General features: G+C 47.4%; 1 protein-coding gene across 1 annotated transcript in view; it reads right to left on the minus strand.

Annotated features, from left to right (window-relative positions):
* ADA (adenosine deaminase) overlaps window positions 1-20,128 on the minus strand; it is a 145,526-nt gene that overhangs the window by 15,012 nt on the left and 110,386 nt on the right. The window contains exons 7-8 of the mRNA XM_063959561.1: window positions 8,094-8,165; window positions 4,874-4,975 (exon numbers count right to left, since the gene is read on the minus strand). Of these exons, the coding sequence (XP_063815631.1) occupies window positions 4,874-4,975; window positions 8,094-8,165 (174 nt within the window). The remainder of the gene's footprint in view (window positions 1-4,873; window positions 4,976-8,093; window positions 8,166-20,128) is intronic.

The raw sequence follows: 20,128 nt of genomic DNA on the forward strand, positions 1-20,128 counted from the left end.
ACCAGTCGGTGTATGTGTTCCCTCCTCTGCTTCTCATACCTAAGGTGCTGAGAATTATAAGACGTAGAGGAGTAAGAACTATACTCATGGCTCCGGATTGGCCAAGAAGGACTTGGTACCCGGAACTTCAAGAGATGCTTACAGAGGTCTTATGGCCTCTGCCGCTAAGAAGGGACTTGCTTCAGCAAGTACCATGTCTGTTCCAAGACTTACCGCAGCTGCGTTTGTCGGCATGGCGATGGAAAGCCGGATCCTAAGGGAAAAAAGGCATTCCGGAAGAGGTCATTCCTACCCTGGTCAAAGCCAGAAAGGAGGTGACCGCACAACATTATCACCACGTGTGGCGAAAATATGTTGCGTGGTGTGAGGCCAGGAAGGCCCCACAAAGAAATTTCAACTCGGTCGTTTCCTGCATTTCCTGCAAACAGGAGTGTCTATGGGCCTCAAATTGGGGTCCATTAAGGTTCAAATTCGGCCCTGTAAATTCTCTTCCAGAAAGAATTGGCTTCAGTTCCTGAAGTCCAGAAGTTTGTCAAGGGAGTATTGCATATACAAACCCCTTTTTTGTGCCTCCAGTGGCACTGTGGGATCTCAACGTAGTTCTGGGATTCCTCAAATCACATTGGTTTAAAACCAGTCAAATATGTGGATTTGAAGCATCTCACATAAAAAGTGACCATGCTCTTGGCCCTGGCCTGGACCAGGCGAGTGTCAAATTGGTGGTTTTTTCTCAAAAAAGCCCATATCTGTTTGTCCATTCGGACAGGGCAGAGCTGCGGACTCGTCCCCAGTTCTCTCCCTAAGGTGGTGTCAGTGTTTCACCTGAACCAGCTTATTGTGGTGCCTTGCACCTACTAGGGACTTGGAGGACTCCAAGTTGCTAGAAGTTGTCAGGGCCCTGAAAATATGTTCCAGGACAGCTGGAGTCAGAAAATCTGACTCGCTGTTTATACTGTATGCACCCAACAAGTTGGGTGCGCCTGCTTCTAAGCAGTCGATTGCTCGTTGGATTTGTAACACAATTCAACTTGCACATTCTGAGGCAGGCCTGCCACAGTCTAAATCGGTTAAGGCCCATTCCACAAGGAAGGTGGGCTCATCTTGGGCGGCTGCCCGAGAGGTCTCGGCATTACAACTCTGCCGAGCAGCTACGTGGTCAGGGGAGAACACGTTTGTAAAATTCTACAAATTTGATATCCTGGCAAAAGAGGACCTGGAGTTCTCTCATTCGGTGCTGCAGAGTCATCCGCACTCTCCCGCCCGTTTGGGAGCTTTGGTATAATCCCCATGGTCCTTTCAGGAACCCCAGCATCCACTAGGACGATAGAGAAAATAAGAATTTACTTACCGATAATTCTATTTCTCGGAGTCCGTAGTGGATGCTGGGCGCCCATCCCAAGTGCGGATTATCTGCAATACTTGTACATAGTTACAAAAATCGGGTTATTATTGTTGTGAGCCATCTTTTCAGAGGCTCCGCTGTTATCATACTGTTAACTGGGTTTAGATCACAAGTTGTACGGTGTGATTGGTGTGGCTGGTATGAGTCTTACCCGGGATTCAAAATTCCTCCCTTATTGTGTACGCTCGTCCGGGCACAGTACCTAACTGGCTTGGAGGAGGGTCATAGGGGGAGGAGCCAGTGCACACCACCTGATCCTAAAGCTTTACTTTTTGTGCCCTGTCTCCTGCGGAGCCGCTATTCCCCATGGTCCTTTCAGGAAGCCCAGCATCCACTACGGACTCCGAGAAATAGAATTATCGGTAAGTAAATTCTTATTTTCAATTTACTTCTGGGTTCTGACCCAGCAAATTCACTGCACATGGGTGGTCTGTGTAGGCAGCTCTTAGTGACTGGTGAAACGATCAGAAGATCCCTGTCTGGCAGCGTTCTTCCCATACTGTAGATCAGACGTGCTGAAGATGGTAATAGCTTTCTGGGTCTAGCACTGAAAAGCGAGACTACAGCCCCAGAGGAGACTATTGGGACGGTGGTAGTCTGCATTAGTTTGCCTTCAGTATATGACTGCGCAAAGAGAGGAGACACTCCTCCGCACTCTACTGCTTATTCCACTGTCGGCACAGGGAGCTAGCGAATGTAACATGGCCCACCTGAGCCAAAAGAAAATAGTTTATTAGTGTAGGAAGGCTGGAGGGGCAAACCATGATCATGCTTACCATGGCCCGCTAGCCATGCTCCAAACACTCTTCAATGGAAAAAATAAAAATAAACAGGCAAACTGATATGCTCAGACTGCACCCCTGATCTGCCCAATTACCACTGGCAAAGACTAATCCCCAATCAGACAGTACACGTACAGTGCATCTGGAAAGTATTCACAGCGCTTCACTTTTTCCACATTTTGTTATGTTACAGCCTTATTCCAAAATGTAATAAATTCATTTTTTCCCTCAAAATTCTACACACATAATGACGACGTGGAAAAAAGTTTTTTTTTAGATTTTTTCAAATTTATTACAAACAAAAAACTAAGAAATCACATGTACATAAGTATTCACAGCCTTTGCCATGAAGCTCAAAATTGAGATCAGGTGCAACCTGTTTCCAGTGATCATCCTTGAGATGTTCCTACAGCTTAATTGGAGTCTACCTGTGGTAAATTCAGTTGATTGGACATGATTTGGAAAGGCACACACCTGTCTATATAAGGTCCCACACTTGACAGTACATGTCTGAGCACAAACCAAGCATGAAGTCAAAGGAATTGTCTGTAGACCTCCGAGACAGGATTGTACAGAAAAATATCTGCTGCTTTGAAGGTCCCAATGAGCACAGTGGCCTCCATCATCCGTAAATGGAAGATGTTCGGAACCACCAGGACTCTTCCTAGAGCTGGCCGGCCGTCTAAACTGAGCGATCAGGGGAAAAGGGCCCTAGTCATGGAGGTGACCAAGGACCTGATGGTCACTCTGTCAGAGCTACAGCATTCCTCTGTAGAGAGAGGAGAACCTTCCAGAAGGACAACCATCTCTGCAGCAATCCACCAATCAGGCCTGTATGGTAGAGTGGCCAGACGGAAGCCACTACTTGTGAAAAGCAAATGGCAGCCTACCGCCTGGAGTTTGCCAAAATGCACCTGATGGACTCTCAGACCATGAGAAACAAAATTCTCTGCTCTGATGAGACAAAGATTGAACTATTTGGCGTGAATACCAGGTGTCATGTTTGGAGGAACCAGGCACCCCTCATCACCAGGCCAATACCATCTCTACAGTGAAGCATTGTGGTGGCAACATCATGCTGTGGAGATGTTTTTCAGCTGCAGGAACTGGGAGACTAGTCAGGATAGAAGGAAAGATGAATGCAGCAATGTACAGAGACATCCTGGATGAAAACCTGCTCCAGAACGCTCTTGACCTCAGACTGGGGCGACTGTTCATCTTCCAGCAGGACAACGACCTTAAGCACACAGCCAAGATATCAAAGGAGTGGCTTCAGGACAACTCTGTGAATGTCCTTGAGTGGTCCAGCCAGAGCTCAGACTTGAATCCGATTGAACATCTATGGAGAGATCTGAAAATGGCTGTGCACCAACGCTTCCCATCCAACCTGATGGAGCTTGAGAGGTACTGCAAAGAGGCATGGGCGAAACTGCCCAAATATAGGTGTGCAAAGCTTGTGGCATCATATTGAAAAAGACTTGAGGCTGTAATTGCTGCCAAAGGTGTATTAACAAAGTATCGAGCAAAGGCTGTGAATACTTATGTACATGTGAGTTCTTAGTTTTTTATTTTTAATACATTTGCAATAACCTAACAAAAGACTTTTTTTTCACGTTGTCATTATGGGGTATTGTGTGTAGAATTTTGAGGGAAAAAATTAATTTATTCCATTTTGGAATAAGGCTGTAACATAACAAAATGTGGAAAAAGTGAAGCGCTGTGAATACATTTCGGATGCACTGTATATTTTCAGGAAATTTTCCCTGGCTTGGTCTGGTGGAATCAGAGACTACTGACTGGACAGGTACCATGTTCTTGGCCTTACCAAGACGCCAACAGCAGCTATTCATATTTTTTTAACTCAACAAAGCTTAAAATAGTAGTCTGAATTACAACTTCAGTGAGCTATTTCTCAAAATTTTAGGACCTGATTAGGACAAACTATTGGTGCAATCAATATTTCACAGCTGACAGTTGGTAAATCCTTAATCAATATCATGACTGACATGCTCCATTCCTTAATTCTTTGGTAGAGGCAGACAGGAGGAGCCAGCAACTGTGTTTGATGAGATCATTCATGTGGCATTGTCAGTGAGTGACCGTGTGTCAGCAGCTTGACGGGAAGGAGAGTGAATAACCGGACACTGGTTGGTCAGGCCAGTCAGGTGATACATGGTACATCTATTTATGTAGTTTTGGGGAGGAAAGTCAAATGAAGTAACAAAAACTGTCACTGCATCCCCCTTTTGTCTTTCTATCTCTTTTCTTTCACTTCTTTTGCTTTTTCTTTCTCTTTATTCTTCTGATTAACTTACATGTTAAAGCTTGTTGTTGCCTAGACAGAATTTGTTATTCAGTCACTATGTTGATTGATTTTTTTTTAGAAGATACTTTGGATATTGACAACTGATCTATGTTCTACGTATCTCCGCTGTTTCTTACTCTAATTGATTTCTGCTTCTCTGTTCTGCCTCATTTTTGTGTTTCTTATGTTTGACATGCAAAACCCAATAAAAACATATTTTAAAAAAAAACCTGTCACCGATTGTTCCCCCTAAAGCATACCCGCCACAGTTGATAGATTTAGATGTAATTATCTTTTTATAACTTACAGTACATCATATTTTACAGACCTGTATTGGGTACCTGCCATAATGAGTACTATGTATGTTATTTACTGAATACAAACCTCAAAGTGCATCTTCATATTCAACAGCTCCTTGTACAAACTGGGGTCCTCAATTGTGTGGTATCCATGGCCAATTCGTTCTGCTTTAAGTACCTCAACAGCCTGCAATACACAAAGCATAATCTATAGTATAGTAAAACCCAATATGGCCCAGTTACTTATGTTGGGATGTATGCTATTTGCCTTATACCTTGGTGGTACCTAGTGATAGGACAGCAGACATTTCCATGAAAAAGATTAGGGTCATCAAGCTGCTCCTTCCACTGTGTGTAGATGACAAGCCCACTGATGGTTCATACTTCATTTGTCCATCATATCCAGGCATGGCTCATAGTGTTAGAGACGTTCCCCTGGCAATGTTACACACACACACACACACACACACACACACACACACACACACACACACACACACACACAAATAAAAATCTCTTTTTAAATGTAATTCTTACCATATTATGATAATTTCTGGGGTTACCGAGGGGTTCCACGGCCATATGACGGCATACTGCAATGCATCATATGATCTGTTAGTTTCCGCAATAGAATGACATCCCCCAGATTTCTTTTGGAGTACGATGTCCCTGCTTTGACACTCTTGGCCAACAATAATGATTGCCACCTCATTGGTCACTGGGGCATTGAATCGACTTTGATGTTTACGAGCATATATCCTGTCAGAATGGATGATCACTCTAAATCATCTGATGGTATGTTTTATAATGCACTCTTAAAGTTATCGCTAGCATGCAACATTTCCTGCAATTGAAAGACTATGTGGAAATCAATGCCAGGAATATTTGCACGTTTCACATTTTTGCTTCCTGGTTCCCATCAAATAAGTAAATTTGAAGGAAATTGTGATTCTCATTGGGAAGTAACAGCAGTGACCCTACTCAATGGTAGACTTGACCCTGAACTTTAAATTTTAGCAGCTGCCGACTTCATGTGCCTTGAGACTGTATGTCTAGCAGCATCGGATGACTGACGTGTTTGTCTTGCAGCTGGGGACTCCATGGCCCTGGGTGATGCATGTCTAGTAGCATCGGCAGATTGGCGATCTAGCCTTACATTGAGTGATTCTCTCTCTCTTGTTGAGCTGCCAAGCATGCTTGTACTTACTCTGAAGACTCCTCAACTCTTGCCAATATTTTACTTCTCGCTGCTGAGGAGGTGCCACCCAGACTGGATTGTTTATTTGGTGGCATGGCTTTTCTGAAACTTAGGGGGTAATACAGATCTGATCGCTGCTGTGCATTTTCGCGTATGCACCACAATGCGCTGGTGCATCGCACAACAGCGACAGGCATCGGCGCCTAGCGACGGGATGGTGCGAAAAAATCCGAACGCACGGGCGTTCACAAGGTGATTGACAGGAAGAGGTTGTTTGTGGGTAGCAACTGACCGTTTTCCAGGAGTGTCCGGAAAAATGCAGTCGGGATCAGGCGTTCTCAGGGGGGGTTTCTGACATCAGCTCCGGCCCCGAGCAGCAGGATTCCATCACACAGGAAGAGTAAGTACTGGGCTGTGCTGAGACTGCACAAACTGATTTTTGTGCAGCTCTGCAAAACAAGCGATCGCACACTTGCACAGCGATTTTCCCCTCCCCCTGTAGGCGGCGACTATCTGATCGCAGGGCAGCAAAAAACGCAGCCCAGCGATCAGATCTGAATTACCACCTTAGTCTGTGGTTGTGCTTACACAGTGAATAGTCCTGGAAAGGACCACACTTTTGAAGACTGAAATGTGAAAAGTAAACTTTGTTTGAATGTGGTATACTAAAGGGGGAAAGCTTTGAGAAGGAACACAGAAATTATTCACATCTGGATAACAATGAAAATTAGGAGTAAATGACAGGTGTATTCTCTGTTTGGAACGGTCCATATCAGGAGCCCACTGACTTACAGAACATAAATCAGTATAGCTTCTTCCAAAATCACTGTGGTTTCAGAAATCACTGCAGAACAGAAATCATTGCAGAGCACAAATCTTTGCAGACCAACATTGGAGACCATGGCCAGTAACTGTCAGGACAAGTGCAGTGTGACCATTGATCCTCCGACTCACTGCTCTTCCGTTGGAGCTCTTCCTGCCCCCCACTGGTACATATCAGCCTGTGCCTTCAGATCACTGCAGTTTTCGACACTGGGATACATCCTGAGCAAAGTCGCTTAAAAGAACATTTTTGATTCAGAGACTAGTTAATGGCCACCATGTAAACCTCCATGGCACTGACGTAGTTCAAACCTAGACAAAATCCTAATCTTGGTCAACTCAAAATACACAACCATGTCAAATTTGATGGAGCTAGGTACAAAACCCTAGCAGTGCATAAAGGACACACACACACACACACACACACACACACACACACACACACACACACACACACACTCTCTCTATCTCTCTCTCTCTCTCTCTCTCTCTCTCTCTCTCTCTCATTATATAGATGTTGGCAACTATGATAGTTCTGATTTAGTATATGTTAGTGGCACTAGGGAATAAACACAAATTATACTTTGACTATTGGCCTGATTCAGAGGTGCAAACCTTGGAAACCCCAGTGGTGCATGCGTTACCCTGAGTGCATGCAAAAATGCACTACTGCGTACAGGATAGTTGGTATCTGAACCAGAGAGGCAAACCTTTGAGTGTTCTTGGGTGGTAGCCTGAAGGGAGCACAAAGAAATCAGTCCCGTGGGCATGTTATGGGCGTGTCACTGCAAGGTGTCCTGCATTCCTAGATGCATATCCGCCCCAACAAACACCACGTTCAAATGGAGACCCTGCGCCTGTCATAGATGGTGCAAGTGTCCATGATGGACTATGTGGAACTACCGGCAGTGCTACTGCATACAAGGCTGCATGTAATGGGCGTCTAAGTGCATGCAACTTCAGGCCCAGAGCATACTAGTTGCCCAATAGTGTGTCTTCTGTGCAATAAATACAGTAAAAATATACATAGATTGTACCACATATACCCATGTGTTATTATTAGGAAGATGAACAAAAAGCAGATTAGAATTAGCAAATCTGGCCACAGCCTACAGAACACTAATGATTTCTGACAATTGAAAGGGTGTGGTCACTGGTGAAATTGGTGAGGCCATAGCCAACACAACATATGTTAAAGTAATAGCCAGCAGGATTATTGCCATTCTACCGGTGATCTATGATGCCGTGTTTTTTTCAGCTGTAATTCTCACAATAAACTTCCTACCTCCTTAACAACGCTTGGGGGTCCCACTTCTCCAGCATGGACAGTTCTATGTATTCCACATCTTACAGCTTCCTATAAGCAAAACAGATTTAATAAACAGAATATTTTCGCCATCATGAAATAATTATATCAAAACCATGGGGGAAAAAGTCACTATTTGATGTTAATTCTGTAGATCAGAAAGGCTGCATTTTATGTACTGTAATAAATAGCTGAATTGTGAATGTTTATCAAGGAGGTGTTTTTGCTAGCGATAGAATCTTTCCCTATACATCATGATATTATTGTTGGTGATAGCTTCCCTAATATAGCTGGGTAACCCATGAGGCAAACTATTTTATTATTACCAGTTATTTATATAGCGCACACATTCCGCTGCGCTTGTCCATTCACATCAGTCCCTGCCCCAGTGGAGCTTACACTAGATTCCTACCACATGTACACACAGACACATTCACAATAGTGTTTATATTGTCGGGAGCCAATTAACCTGCCAGTATATATTTGGATTGTGGGAGGAAACCAGAGTAACCAGGGGAAACCCACACAAGTACGGGGAGAATATACAAACTGCACTCAGGGCCATGGTAGGAATCGAACCCATGACCTCAGTGCTGTTAAGTAGAAATGCTAAACATTACACCGTCCATGTTGGCCTAGGCTCCTGTCTAGAGCGCGATGGTGCAGGGGATCCTGCTTCCTGTTACCTACTTTTTAAAACAAAAAATTCTGAAGCCCCTTACTCATTCTGAGTACCTGGTTTAGAGTTGTAAGGGGGGCTGTGCATGACTCAGTGCTCGGATGTATCAACCTCAACCCTCCCCAGTAATAGCTACCAATGAGCAGCATTCTTTACCAGTGCGTCTACACCCCTCCTGATATCATGTAGTATATAGTTTGCATATGGTTAAAACTAAAATTGAGTTTATTGTGAATATGGAGAAATTACTACTTCTCTCCATAATACAGTAGATAGGTTTAATCAGAAACTATCCAGGTGGCATAGATCTTCCGTCCACTCCTCCCTAACCAGTTACAAAATTAAAATTATAAGTCGTAATGACAAAAAAAATAATAAGATTTTACTTACCGGTAAATCTATTTCTCGTAGTCCATAGAGGATGCTGGGGACTCCGTAAGGACCATGGGGATAGACGGGCTCCGCAGGAGACATGGGCACTTTAAGAAATAATTTAGTTCCTGGTGTGCACTGGCTCCTCCCTCTATGCCCCTCCTCCAGACCTCAGTTAGAGAAACTGTGCCCAGAGGAGATGGACAGTACGAGGAAAGGATTTTGTTAATCCAAGGCCAAGATTCATACCAGCCACACCAATCACACCGTATAACTTGTGATAACTACCCAGTTAACAGTATGAAAACAACATATCATCAGTTCAAGACCGATGCAACTATAACATAACCCTTATTGAAGCAATAACTATATACAAGTATTGCAGAAGAAGTCCGCACTTGGGACGGGCGCCCAGCATCCTCTACGGACTACGAGAAATAGATTTACCGGTAAGTAAAATCTTATTTTCTCTAACGTCCTAGAGGATGCTGGGGACTCCGTAAGGACCATGGGGATTATACCTAAGCTCCCAAACGGGCGGGAGAGTGCGGATGAATCTGCAGCACCGATTGAGCAAACATGAGGTCCTCCTCAGCCAGGGTATCAAACTTGTAGAATTTTGCAAAAGTGTTTGAACCCGACCAAGTAGCAGCTCGACACAGCTGTAGTGCCGAGACCCCCCGGGCAGCCGCCCAAGAAGAGCCCACCTTCCTAGTGGAATGGGCCTTGACCGATTTTGGTAACGACAAACCAGCCGTAGAATGCGCTTGCTGAATCGTGTTACAAATCCAGCGAGCAATAGTTTGCTTTGAAGCAGGGGCACCAATCTTGTTGGATGCATACAGGACAAACAGCGCATCAGTTTTCCTGACTCTAGCCGTTCTGGCTACGTAAATTTTCAAAGCCCTGACCACATCAAGTAACTCGGAATCCTCCAAGTCACGTGTAGCCACAGGCACCACAATAGGTTGGTTCATATGAAAAGATGAAACCACTTTTGGCAGAAATTGCGAACGGGTCCGCAATTTTGCTCTATCCATATGGAAAACCAAATAGGGGCTTTTATGTGACAAAGCCGCTAATTCAGACACTCGCCTAGCCAAAGCCAAGGCTAATAACATGACCACCTGCCACGTGAGATATTTCAACTCCACCGTTTTAAGTGGTTCAAACCAGTGTGAATTTAGGAAACTTAACACCACGTTAAGATCCCAAGGTGCCACCGGAGGCACAAAAGGAGGCTAAATATGCAGCACTCCCTTTACTACAAAAGTCTGAACTTCTGGGAGAGAAGCCAATTCTTTTTGAAAGAAAATGGATAGGGCCGAAACTGGACCTTAATGGAACCTAATTTAAGGCCCAAATTCACTCCAGTTTGTAGGAAGTGAAGGAAACGACCCAGATGGAATTCTTCCGTAGGAGCATTCTTGGTCTCACACCAAGAAACATATTTTCGCCATATACGGTGATAATGTTTTGCTGTTATTTCCTTCCTAGCCTTTATCAGCGTAGGGATAACCTCAACCAGAATGCCTTTTTCTGCTAGGATCCGGCGTTCAACCGCCATGCCGTCAAACGCAGCCGCGGTAAGTCTTGGAACAGACAGGGTCCCTGTTGCAACAGGTCCTGTCTTAGAGGAAGAGGCCACGGATCTTCTGTGAGCAGTTCCTGCAGATCTGGATACCAGGTCCGTCTTGGCCAATCTGGAACAATGAGGATTGTTCTCACTCCTTTTCTTCTTACTATCCTCAACACCTTTGGTATGAGAGGAAGAGGAGGAAATACATAGACTGACCGGAACACCCACGGTGTCACTAGGGCATCTACCGCTACTGCCTGAGGGTCTCTTGACCTGGCGCAATACCTCTGTAGCTTTTTGTTGAGGCGGGACGCCATCATGTCTATCTGTGGCAGTTTCCACCGACTCACAATGTGTGCGAAGAATTCTGGATGAAGTCCCCACTCTCCCGGGTGTAGGTTGTGTCTGCTGAGAAAGTCTGCTTCCCAGTTGTCCACTCCCGGAATGAACACTGCTGACAGTGTGCTTACATGATTCTCCGCCCAGCGAAGAATTCTGGTGGCTTCCGCCATTGCCACTCTGCTCCTTGTGCCGCCTTGGCAGTTTACATGAGCCACTGCGGTGATGTTGTCTGACTGGATCAGAACTGGTCGGTCGCGAAGTAAGGTCTCCGCTTGACGTAGGGCATTTTATATGGCCCTTAGCTCCAGGATGTTGATGTGAAAACAAGTCTCTTGACTTGACCAAAGACCCTGGAAATTTCTTCCCTGTGTGACTGCTCCCCAACCTCGGAGGCTTGCGTCCGTGGTCACCAGGATCCAGTCCTGAATGCCGAATCTGCGGCCCTCGAGAAGGTGAGCTCTCTGCAGCCACCACAAAGGTGACACCCTGGCCCTGGGGGACAGGGTGATCAACCGATGCATCTGAAGATGTGACCCGGACCACTTGTCCAGTAGGTCCCATTGGAAAGTCCTTGCATGGAACCTGCCGAAGGGAATGGCCTCGTATGACGCCACCATCTTTCCCAGGACTCGAGTGCAATGATGCACTGACACCTGCTTTGGTTTCAATAGGTTCTTGACCAGAGTCATGAGTTCCTGGGCCTTCTCTATCGGGAGATAAACCCTCTTCAGGTCCGTGTCCAGAATCATGCCCAAGAAGGGCAGATGAGTCGTAGGAACAAACTGCGATTTTGGAATATTGAGAATCCAGCCATGTTGCTGTAACACTTTCAGTGAAAGAGATACGCTGTTCAGCAACTGCTCTCTTGATCTCGCTTTTATGAGGAGATCGTCCAAGTACGGGATAATTGTGACACCTTGCTTCCGCAGGAGCACCATCATTTCCGCCATTACCTTGGTGAAAATCCTCGGGCCGTTGAGAGACCAAACGGCAACGTCTGAAATTGGTAATGACAATCCTGTACCGCAAATCTTAGGTACGCCTGATGAGGTGGATAAATGGGGACATGAAGGTACGCATCCTTTATGTCCAGTGACACCATAAAATCCCCCCCTTCCAGGCTTGCGATGACCGCTCTTAGCGATTCCATCTTGAACTTGAACCTTTTCAAGTACAGGTTCAGAGATTTTAAATTCAATATGGGTCTGACCGAACCGTCCGGTTTCGGGACTACAAACATGGTCGAATAATAACCCCTTCCCTGTTGAAGGAGGGGAACCTTGACCACCACCTGCTGAAGATACAAATTTTGTATTGCGTTTAACACTATTTCCCTCTCTTGGGGGGAAGATGGTAGAACCGATTTGAAATACCGGCGAGGAGGCACCTCTTCGAATTCCAGCTTGTAACCCTGAGACACAATTTCTATTGCCCAAGGATCCACCTGGGAGTGAACCCACATGTGGCTGAAATTCCGAAGACGTGCCCCCACAGGGCCCGGCTCCGCCAGTGGAGCCCCAGCGTCATGCGGTGGATTTTGTAGAGGCCAGTGAGGACTTCTGTTCCTGGGAACTAGCTGCGTTGTGCAGCTTCTTTCCTCTGCCCCTACCTCTGGCAAGAAAGGACGCACCTCGGACTTTCTTGTTTCTTTGTGAACGAAAGGACTGCATTTGATAATGCGGTGCTCTCTTAGGCTGTGAGGGAACATAAGGCAAAAAATTTGACTTTCCAGCTGTAGCTGTGGAGACCAGGTCCGAGAGACCTTCCCCGAACAATTCCTCACCCTTGTAAGGTAAAACCTCCATATGCCTTTTTGAGTCGGCATCACCTGTCCATTGCCGAGTCCACAGGACCCTTCTGGCAGAAATCGACATAGCGTTTATTCTAGAACCCAGTAGCTTAATGTCTCTTTGAGCATCTCTCATATATAGGACAGCGTCTTTTATATGCCCCAGGGTCAATAATACAGTATCCTTTTCTAGGGTATCCAATTCCTCAGATAAGGTATCCGTCCATGCCGCTACAGCATTACACACCCAGGCCGACGCAATTGCCGGTCTTAGTAAGGTACCCGAATGTGTATAAATGGACTTCAGGGTAACCTCCTGTTTGCGATCAGCAGCATCTTTGAGGGTAGCCGTATCCTGGGACGGCAGGGCTACCTTTTTGGATAAGCGTGTTAAAGCTTTGTCCACCCTAGGGGAGGATTCCCATCGTAACCTATCCGTTGGCGGGAAAGGATACGCCATAAGAATCCGTTTGTAAATCTGCAGTTTTTTATCTGGAGATTCCCAAGCTTTTTCACATAACTCATTCAGTTCGTGTGAGGGGGGAAAAGTTACCTCAGGCTTCTTTCCCTTATACATATACACCCTCGTGTCAGGGACAGGATACGCCATAAGTAATCTTTTGGAAATCAGTACTTTCTTATCAGGGGAATCCCACGCTTTTTCACATAACTCATTTAATTCATGTGAAGGGGGAAAAGTCACTTCTTGCTTTTTCTCCCCAAACATATAAACCCTCTTGTCAGGGTCAGGGTTTTCCTCCGATATGTGCAAAACATCCTTTATTGCTATAATCATATATCTAAGGGATTTAGCCAATTTTGGCTGTAACTTTGCATCATCGTAATCGACACTGGAGTCAGAATCCATGGGGTAAATTTACTAAGAATCGTATTTTCCCGTTTGAGGTCAAAGTTCAATCACGAATGGCATCGAAAGTGTAAATATGCAACTTTTTGAATTGATTACGACTAATTTACTAAGCTGCCATATTCTGCATTTTCGGTTTTTCCGATGTCGATGTCATTCGTTTTTTTAGGCAGTGTTTTACGTGAGTGACTTGTAAAACACTGCCGACTTTAATACAATGAATCTCGGCCGGATCTGAGAGATCCGTGCAGGGCTTCATTGTGCACCTTGTAAAAAAAAAAAAAAAATGTTTAATCTTTAAAAAAAAATTGCGTGGGGTCCCCCCTCCTAAGCCAAACCAGCCTCGGGCTCTTTGAGCCGGTCCTGGTTGCAAAAATATGGGGAAAAAATTGACAGGGGTTCCCCCATATTTAAGCAACCAGCACCGGGCTCTGCGCCTGGTCCTGGTTCCAAAAATACGGGGGACAAAAAGCGTAGGGGTCCCCCGTATTTTTGAAACCAGCACCGGGCTCCACTAGCTGGACAGATAATGCCACAGCCGGGGGTCACTTTTATACAGTGCCTTGCGGCCGTGGCATCAAATATCCAACTTGTCACCCCTGGCCGAGGTACCCTGGGGGAGTGGGGACCCCTTCAATCAAGGGGTCCCCCCCCCAGCCACCCAAGGGCCAGGGGTGAAGCCCGAGGCTGTCCCCCCATCCAATGGGCTGCGGATGGGGGGCTGATAGCCTTTGTTGAAAGTAATGAATATTGTTTTTAGTAGCAGTACTACAAGTCCCAGCAAGCCTCCCCCGCAAGCTGGTACTTGGAGAACCACAAGTACCAGCATGCGGCGGAAAACCGGGCCCGCTGGTACCTGTAGTACTACTACTAAAAAAATACCCCAATAAAGACATTACACACACACCTTGAAAGTATAACTTTAATGCATACATACACACCACCATATACACATACTTACCTTATGTTCACACGAGGGTCGGTCCTCTTCTCCAGTAGAATCCATGGTGTACCTGTTGAAAAAATCCTACTCACCAAATCCAGTGTAGAGGGCTCCTCGGATAATCCATTTGTAATCCACGTACTTGTAAAAATAAAAAAACGGGACACCCGACCACGAACTGAAAGGGGACCCATGTTTTCACATGGGACCCCTTTCCCCAAATGCCAGAAACCCCCTCTGACTGATGTCTAAGTGGGTTTCTTCAGCCAATCAGGGAGCGCCACGTTGTGGCACCCTCCTGATCGGCTGTGTGCTCCTGTACTGTCTGACAGGCGGCACACGGCAGTGTTACAATGTAGCGCCTATGCGCTCCATTGTAACCAATGGTGGGAACTTTGTAGTCAGCGGTTGACCAAAAGTGACCTCACAGCTGACCACAAAGTTCCCACCATTGGTTACAATGGAGCGCATAGGCGCTACATTGTAACACTGCCGTGTGCCACCTGTCAGACAGTACAGGAGCACACAGCCGATCAGGAGGGTGCCACAACGTGGCGCTCCCTGATTGGCTGAAGAAACCCACTTAGACATCAGTCAGAGGGGGTTTCTGGCATTCGGGGAAAGGGGTCCCATGTGAAAACATGGGTCCCCTTTCAGTTCGTGGTCGGGTGTCCCGTTTTTTTATTTTTACAAGTACGTGGATTACAAATGGATTATCCGAGGAGCCCTCTACACAGGATTTGGTGAGTAGGATTTTTTCAACAGGTACACCATGGATTCTACTGGAGAAGAGGACCGACCCTCGTGTGAACATAAGGTAAGTATGTGTATATGGTGGTGTGTATGTATGCATTAAAGTTATACTTTCAAGGTGTGTGTGTAATGTCTTTATTGGGGTATTTTTTTAGTAGTAGTACTACAGGTACCAGCGGGCCCGGTTTTCCGCCGCATGCTGGTACTTGTGGTTCTCCAAGTACCAGCTTGCGGGGGAGGCTTGCTGGGACTTGTAGTACTGCTACTAAAAACAATATTCATTACTTTCAACAAAGGCTATCAGCCCCCCATCCGCAGCCCATTGGATGGGGGGGACAGCCTCGTGCTTCACCCCTGGCCCTTGGGTGGCTGGGGGGGGGGACCCCTTGATTGAAGGGGTACCCCGGCCAGGGGTGACTAGTTGGATATTTGATGCCACGGCCGCAAGGCACTGTATAAAAGTGACCCCCGGCTGTGGCATTATCTGTCCAGCTAGTGGAGCCCGGTGCTGGTTTCAAAAATACGGGGAACCCTACGCTTTTTGTCCCCCATATTTTTGGAACCAGGACCAGGCGCAGAGCCCGGTGCTGGTTGCTTAAATATGGGGGAACCCCTGTCAATTTTTTTCCCATATTTTTGCAACCAGGGCCGGCTCAAAGAGCCCGAGGCTGGTTTGGTTTAGGAGGGGGGACCCCACGCAATTTTTTTTAGAAAAATAATAACATTTCCCACCCCTACCCACTGAAAAACATGCACGGATCTCATGGATCCGTGCATGCCTATACAAACACGGGATAAAAAAGCAGGTCTGTTTTTTTTTAGCACTTTTTCACGATTTGTATTTCATCACGGCAGTGTTTGGCTATTGTCGGCAGTGTTTGTGTTTTGCACTTTTTAGTAAATTCCCGATTTCTACCACATTGCAGGCGTATTTGACCGATGGTGTATTGATTCGTGATTTTTTCCTAGGACTTCCAAAATATTACGAATGCCCTCATCACTGCCGTGATTTTTGCTTAGTAAATTACCGAGATGACACTTTGAAGAAAAAACGGCATCTCTGTCAAAATCGGGACCTTAGTAAATATACCCCCATGTCGGTATCTGTGTCAACAATTTGGGATAGTGGGCGCTTATGAGACCCTGACGGTCCCTGCGACATAGGGTCTGGCATGAGTTGAGACCAGTGGTGCAAGTAGAAAAAATGTCTTACAGGTACTGTGTGCGCGCGCGCGCCAAAAATGGGTGTGGCCAAATGCCATATGAGGCGTGGTCAATGAAAATGTGGGCGTGACACGCATATGGGGGAGGGGCAGATACACATATGACCCCCACAGTGCCAGATACACGTTGCCCCACAGTGCCAGATACACGTTGCCCCACAGTGCCAGATACACGAATGCCCCACAGTGCCAGATACACGTTGCCCCACAGTGCCAGATACACGAATGCCCCACAGTGCCAGATACACGAATGCCCCACAGTGCCAGATACATGAATGCCCCACAGTGCCAGATACATGAATGCCCCCCACAGTGCCAGATATACATTGCCCACAACAGTGCCAGATATACATTGCCCCCCACAGTGCCAGATATACATTGCCCACAACAGTGCCAGGTATACATTGCCCCCCACAGTGCCAGGTATACATTGCCCCCCACAGTGCCAGATATACATTGCCCGCCACAGTGCCAGGTATACATTGCCCCCCACAGTGCCAGGTATACATTGCCCCCCACAGTGCCAGATATACAATGCCCCCTACAGTGCCAGGTATACATTGCCCCCCACAGTGCCAGGTATACATTGCCCCCTACAGTGCCAGGTATACATTGCCCCCCACAGTACCAGGTATACATTGCCCCCCACAGTGCCAGGTATACATTGCCCCCCACAGTGCCAGGTATTCGTGAAGCAGCAGCAGAATCTCCCCCCCCCCCCCTCCCCCTGCTCACCGCTGCTGCTGTCTTGTGTGAGGGGAGGAGAGCGCAGCCTGCGCCTCTCCTTCCCCTCAGTCTCCGGCGGGTGAGTTCAATATTCAGCGCCGATCCGTGAGCCAATCAAAGCTCCGCGAGCTCTGATTGGCTCACGGGCGACGCTGATTTGAACGAAGACACTGAGGGGCAGGAGAGGCGCAGGCTGCGCTCTCCTCCCCTCACATCAGCGGTAGCAAGCAGCGGCCCGTCGGTGTGGGTACGGCGTACCCACGGTGAAATTCTTAAGGGTACGCCGTACTCACCCGTACCCGCATACTTGCACCGCTGGTTGAGACCCTGACTGCCCCAATGCATCAGCCTTGTCAAATCTTTTATGCAAGGAATTAACATTATCATTTAAAACCTTCCACATATCCATCCAATCAGGTGTCGGCGCCGTCGGCGGAGACACCACATTCATTTGCTCCCGCTCCTCTCCCACATAGCCTTCCTCATCAGACATGTCGACACAAACGTACCGACACACCACACACACAGGGAATGTCCTTTCTGAAGACAGTTCCCCCACCAGGTCCTTTGGAGAGACAGAGAGAGAGTGTGCCAGCACACACCCCAGCGCTATAATATCCCAGGAATAACACAGTAACTTAATGTTAACCAGGTAGCTGCTGTATGTTATAGTTTTTGCGCCTAATTATGTGCCCCCCCCCTCTCTTTTCAACCCTCTTCTACCGTGTATCAGCAGGGGAGAGCCCAGAAAGCTTCCTCTCAGCGGTGCTGTGGAGAAAAAATGGCGCTGGTGAGTGCTGAGGGAGAAGCCCCGCCCCCTCGGCGGCGGGCTTCTGTCCCGCTTAAACAGTAATTTTGGCGGGGGCTCATACATATATACAGTGCCCAGCTGTATATATGTGTTCTTTTTGCCAATATGCGGTCCCAAATGCCGCCCAGGGCGCCCCCCTGTGCCCTGCACCCTTACAGTGACCGGAGTATGTGAGGTGCATGGAGCAATGGCGCACAGCTGCAGTTCTGTGCGTTACCTCTAGTGAAGATCATGAAGTCTACTGCCGCCTGTGATGTCTTCTTTACTTCTCATACTCACCCGGCTTCTGTCTTCCGGCTCTGCGAGGGGGACGGCGGCGCGGCTCTCGGACGGACGGAGAGGGTGAGATCCTGCGTACCAATCCCTCTGGAGCTAATGGTGTCCAGTAGCCTAAGAAGCAGGACCTAGCTTCAGAGAGTAGGGCTGCTTCTCTCCCCTCAGTCCCTCGATGCAGGGAGTCTGTTGCCAGCAGAGCTCCCTGAAAACAAAAAACCTAACAAAATACTTTCTATCAGTAAACTCAGGAGAGCTCACTGAAAAGCACCCAGCTCCTCTGGGCACAGTATCAAACTGAGGTCTGGAGGAGGGGCATAGAGGGAGGAGCCAGTGCACACCAGGAACTAAATTCTTTCTTAAAGTGCCCATGTCTCCTGCGGAGCCTGTCTATCCCCATGGTCCTTACGGAGTCCCCAGCATCCTCTAGGACGTTAGAGAAAAAAGATTGATCTGGCCATGGGCCTAGAAGGGCTCTCATGCAAGTGAGAATGCCATGTGCCCCCCCCTCCAGCAAGTGTCACCACTAGGCACTTGCCTAGTGGGAAATCCACCACTGATAGTAACCCCATCAATTTGATCACTACCCTGTATTGTTACATGCAGAGATCCTGTAACTGCAGCACATAACGTGCGCAGTTACCTAAAATACAGGTAACACCTATTCATAAAATGAATAAAATCGCAACCATTGGGGCTATAGGGAGGTGTCTGAGAGCAGTGCCATTGCCCTTATAGTCCCTGCATCTGGCTAGTAAAGTGCCTAGAATAGCGCCCTGCAACCAGCAGCGCTGCTTCAGGATGCTCCGGGCACACACCGTGCAGTGTGTAGAGTCATCTGGAGCAGCTCTCTCTTTTCTCCTACAAGCTGCCCTGCCCCTCATGTAACATCTTGTGTTAGGTGTCAGGGTTGGCACAGGGCAGCAGTGAGCCCTGCTTCAGCTCTGGAAACCATTATAGGTGGGCTCATAAAATGGTGAGGAGAGCACACTACTTTAATTGAAGAAGACCCTGCTATTACAATGAGTTTATGCTGGTTATACACTATACAATGCAGTGGCATCATGTGGGTGGTGCGGCCCGCACCTGGGTGACACCCTCCAATGGGGTGACACCAAAAAGAGCTGCACACATGTACCCCATCCCAACCACAGACTTGACAGACACGACCGCGGCGGAACCCATACCCACTCCTCCCCGGCACCAAGCCTCCGCACCCCCATCGGCTCATGAGCCGGACTCAAAGTCATTCAGAAGCCCGCCTGCCTGTACACTGCCGAGGCACTGCTCGGTCCGTACTCATTGCGGCAGTCAACCCCCCTCAGGCGACAGAACACACTCCCGCCGCACCTCCTAAACGCTACTACACCACCCTCACGCGCACCGCTATCAGAGCTGCTGCCTCTGCCTTGCAACCAGCGCAGGCTCAGTGAGGGCAGGATGTACTAAAGGGAAAATGCGGTAAAACCCCCGTTTTTTCATATGTACTAAACCCCCCGCCATCGCGTTTTAGTCGCTGAGGATATTGCCATGTTTTGATGGCGATACTCTATAGAAGCCTATGGGCGTCATACCGCCGGCCGCCGCTCCGCGCCACTGACGCCGACCCCCCTCTTCCCGATATACCTCTGTCCAGGCAGCCCTGGTCCTGGAAAC

The sequence above is a fragment of the Pseudophryne corroboree genome, chromosome 3, assembly GCF_028390025.1.
Source record: "Pseudophryne corroboree isolate aPseCor3 chromosome 3, aPseCor3.hap2, whole genome shotgun sequence".
NCBI classification, from domain to species: domain Eukaryota; kingdom Metazoa; phylum Chordata; class Amphibia; order Anura; family Myobatrachidae; genus Pseudophryne; species Pseudophryne corroboree.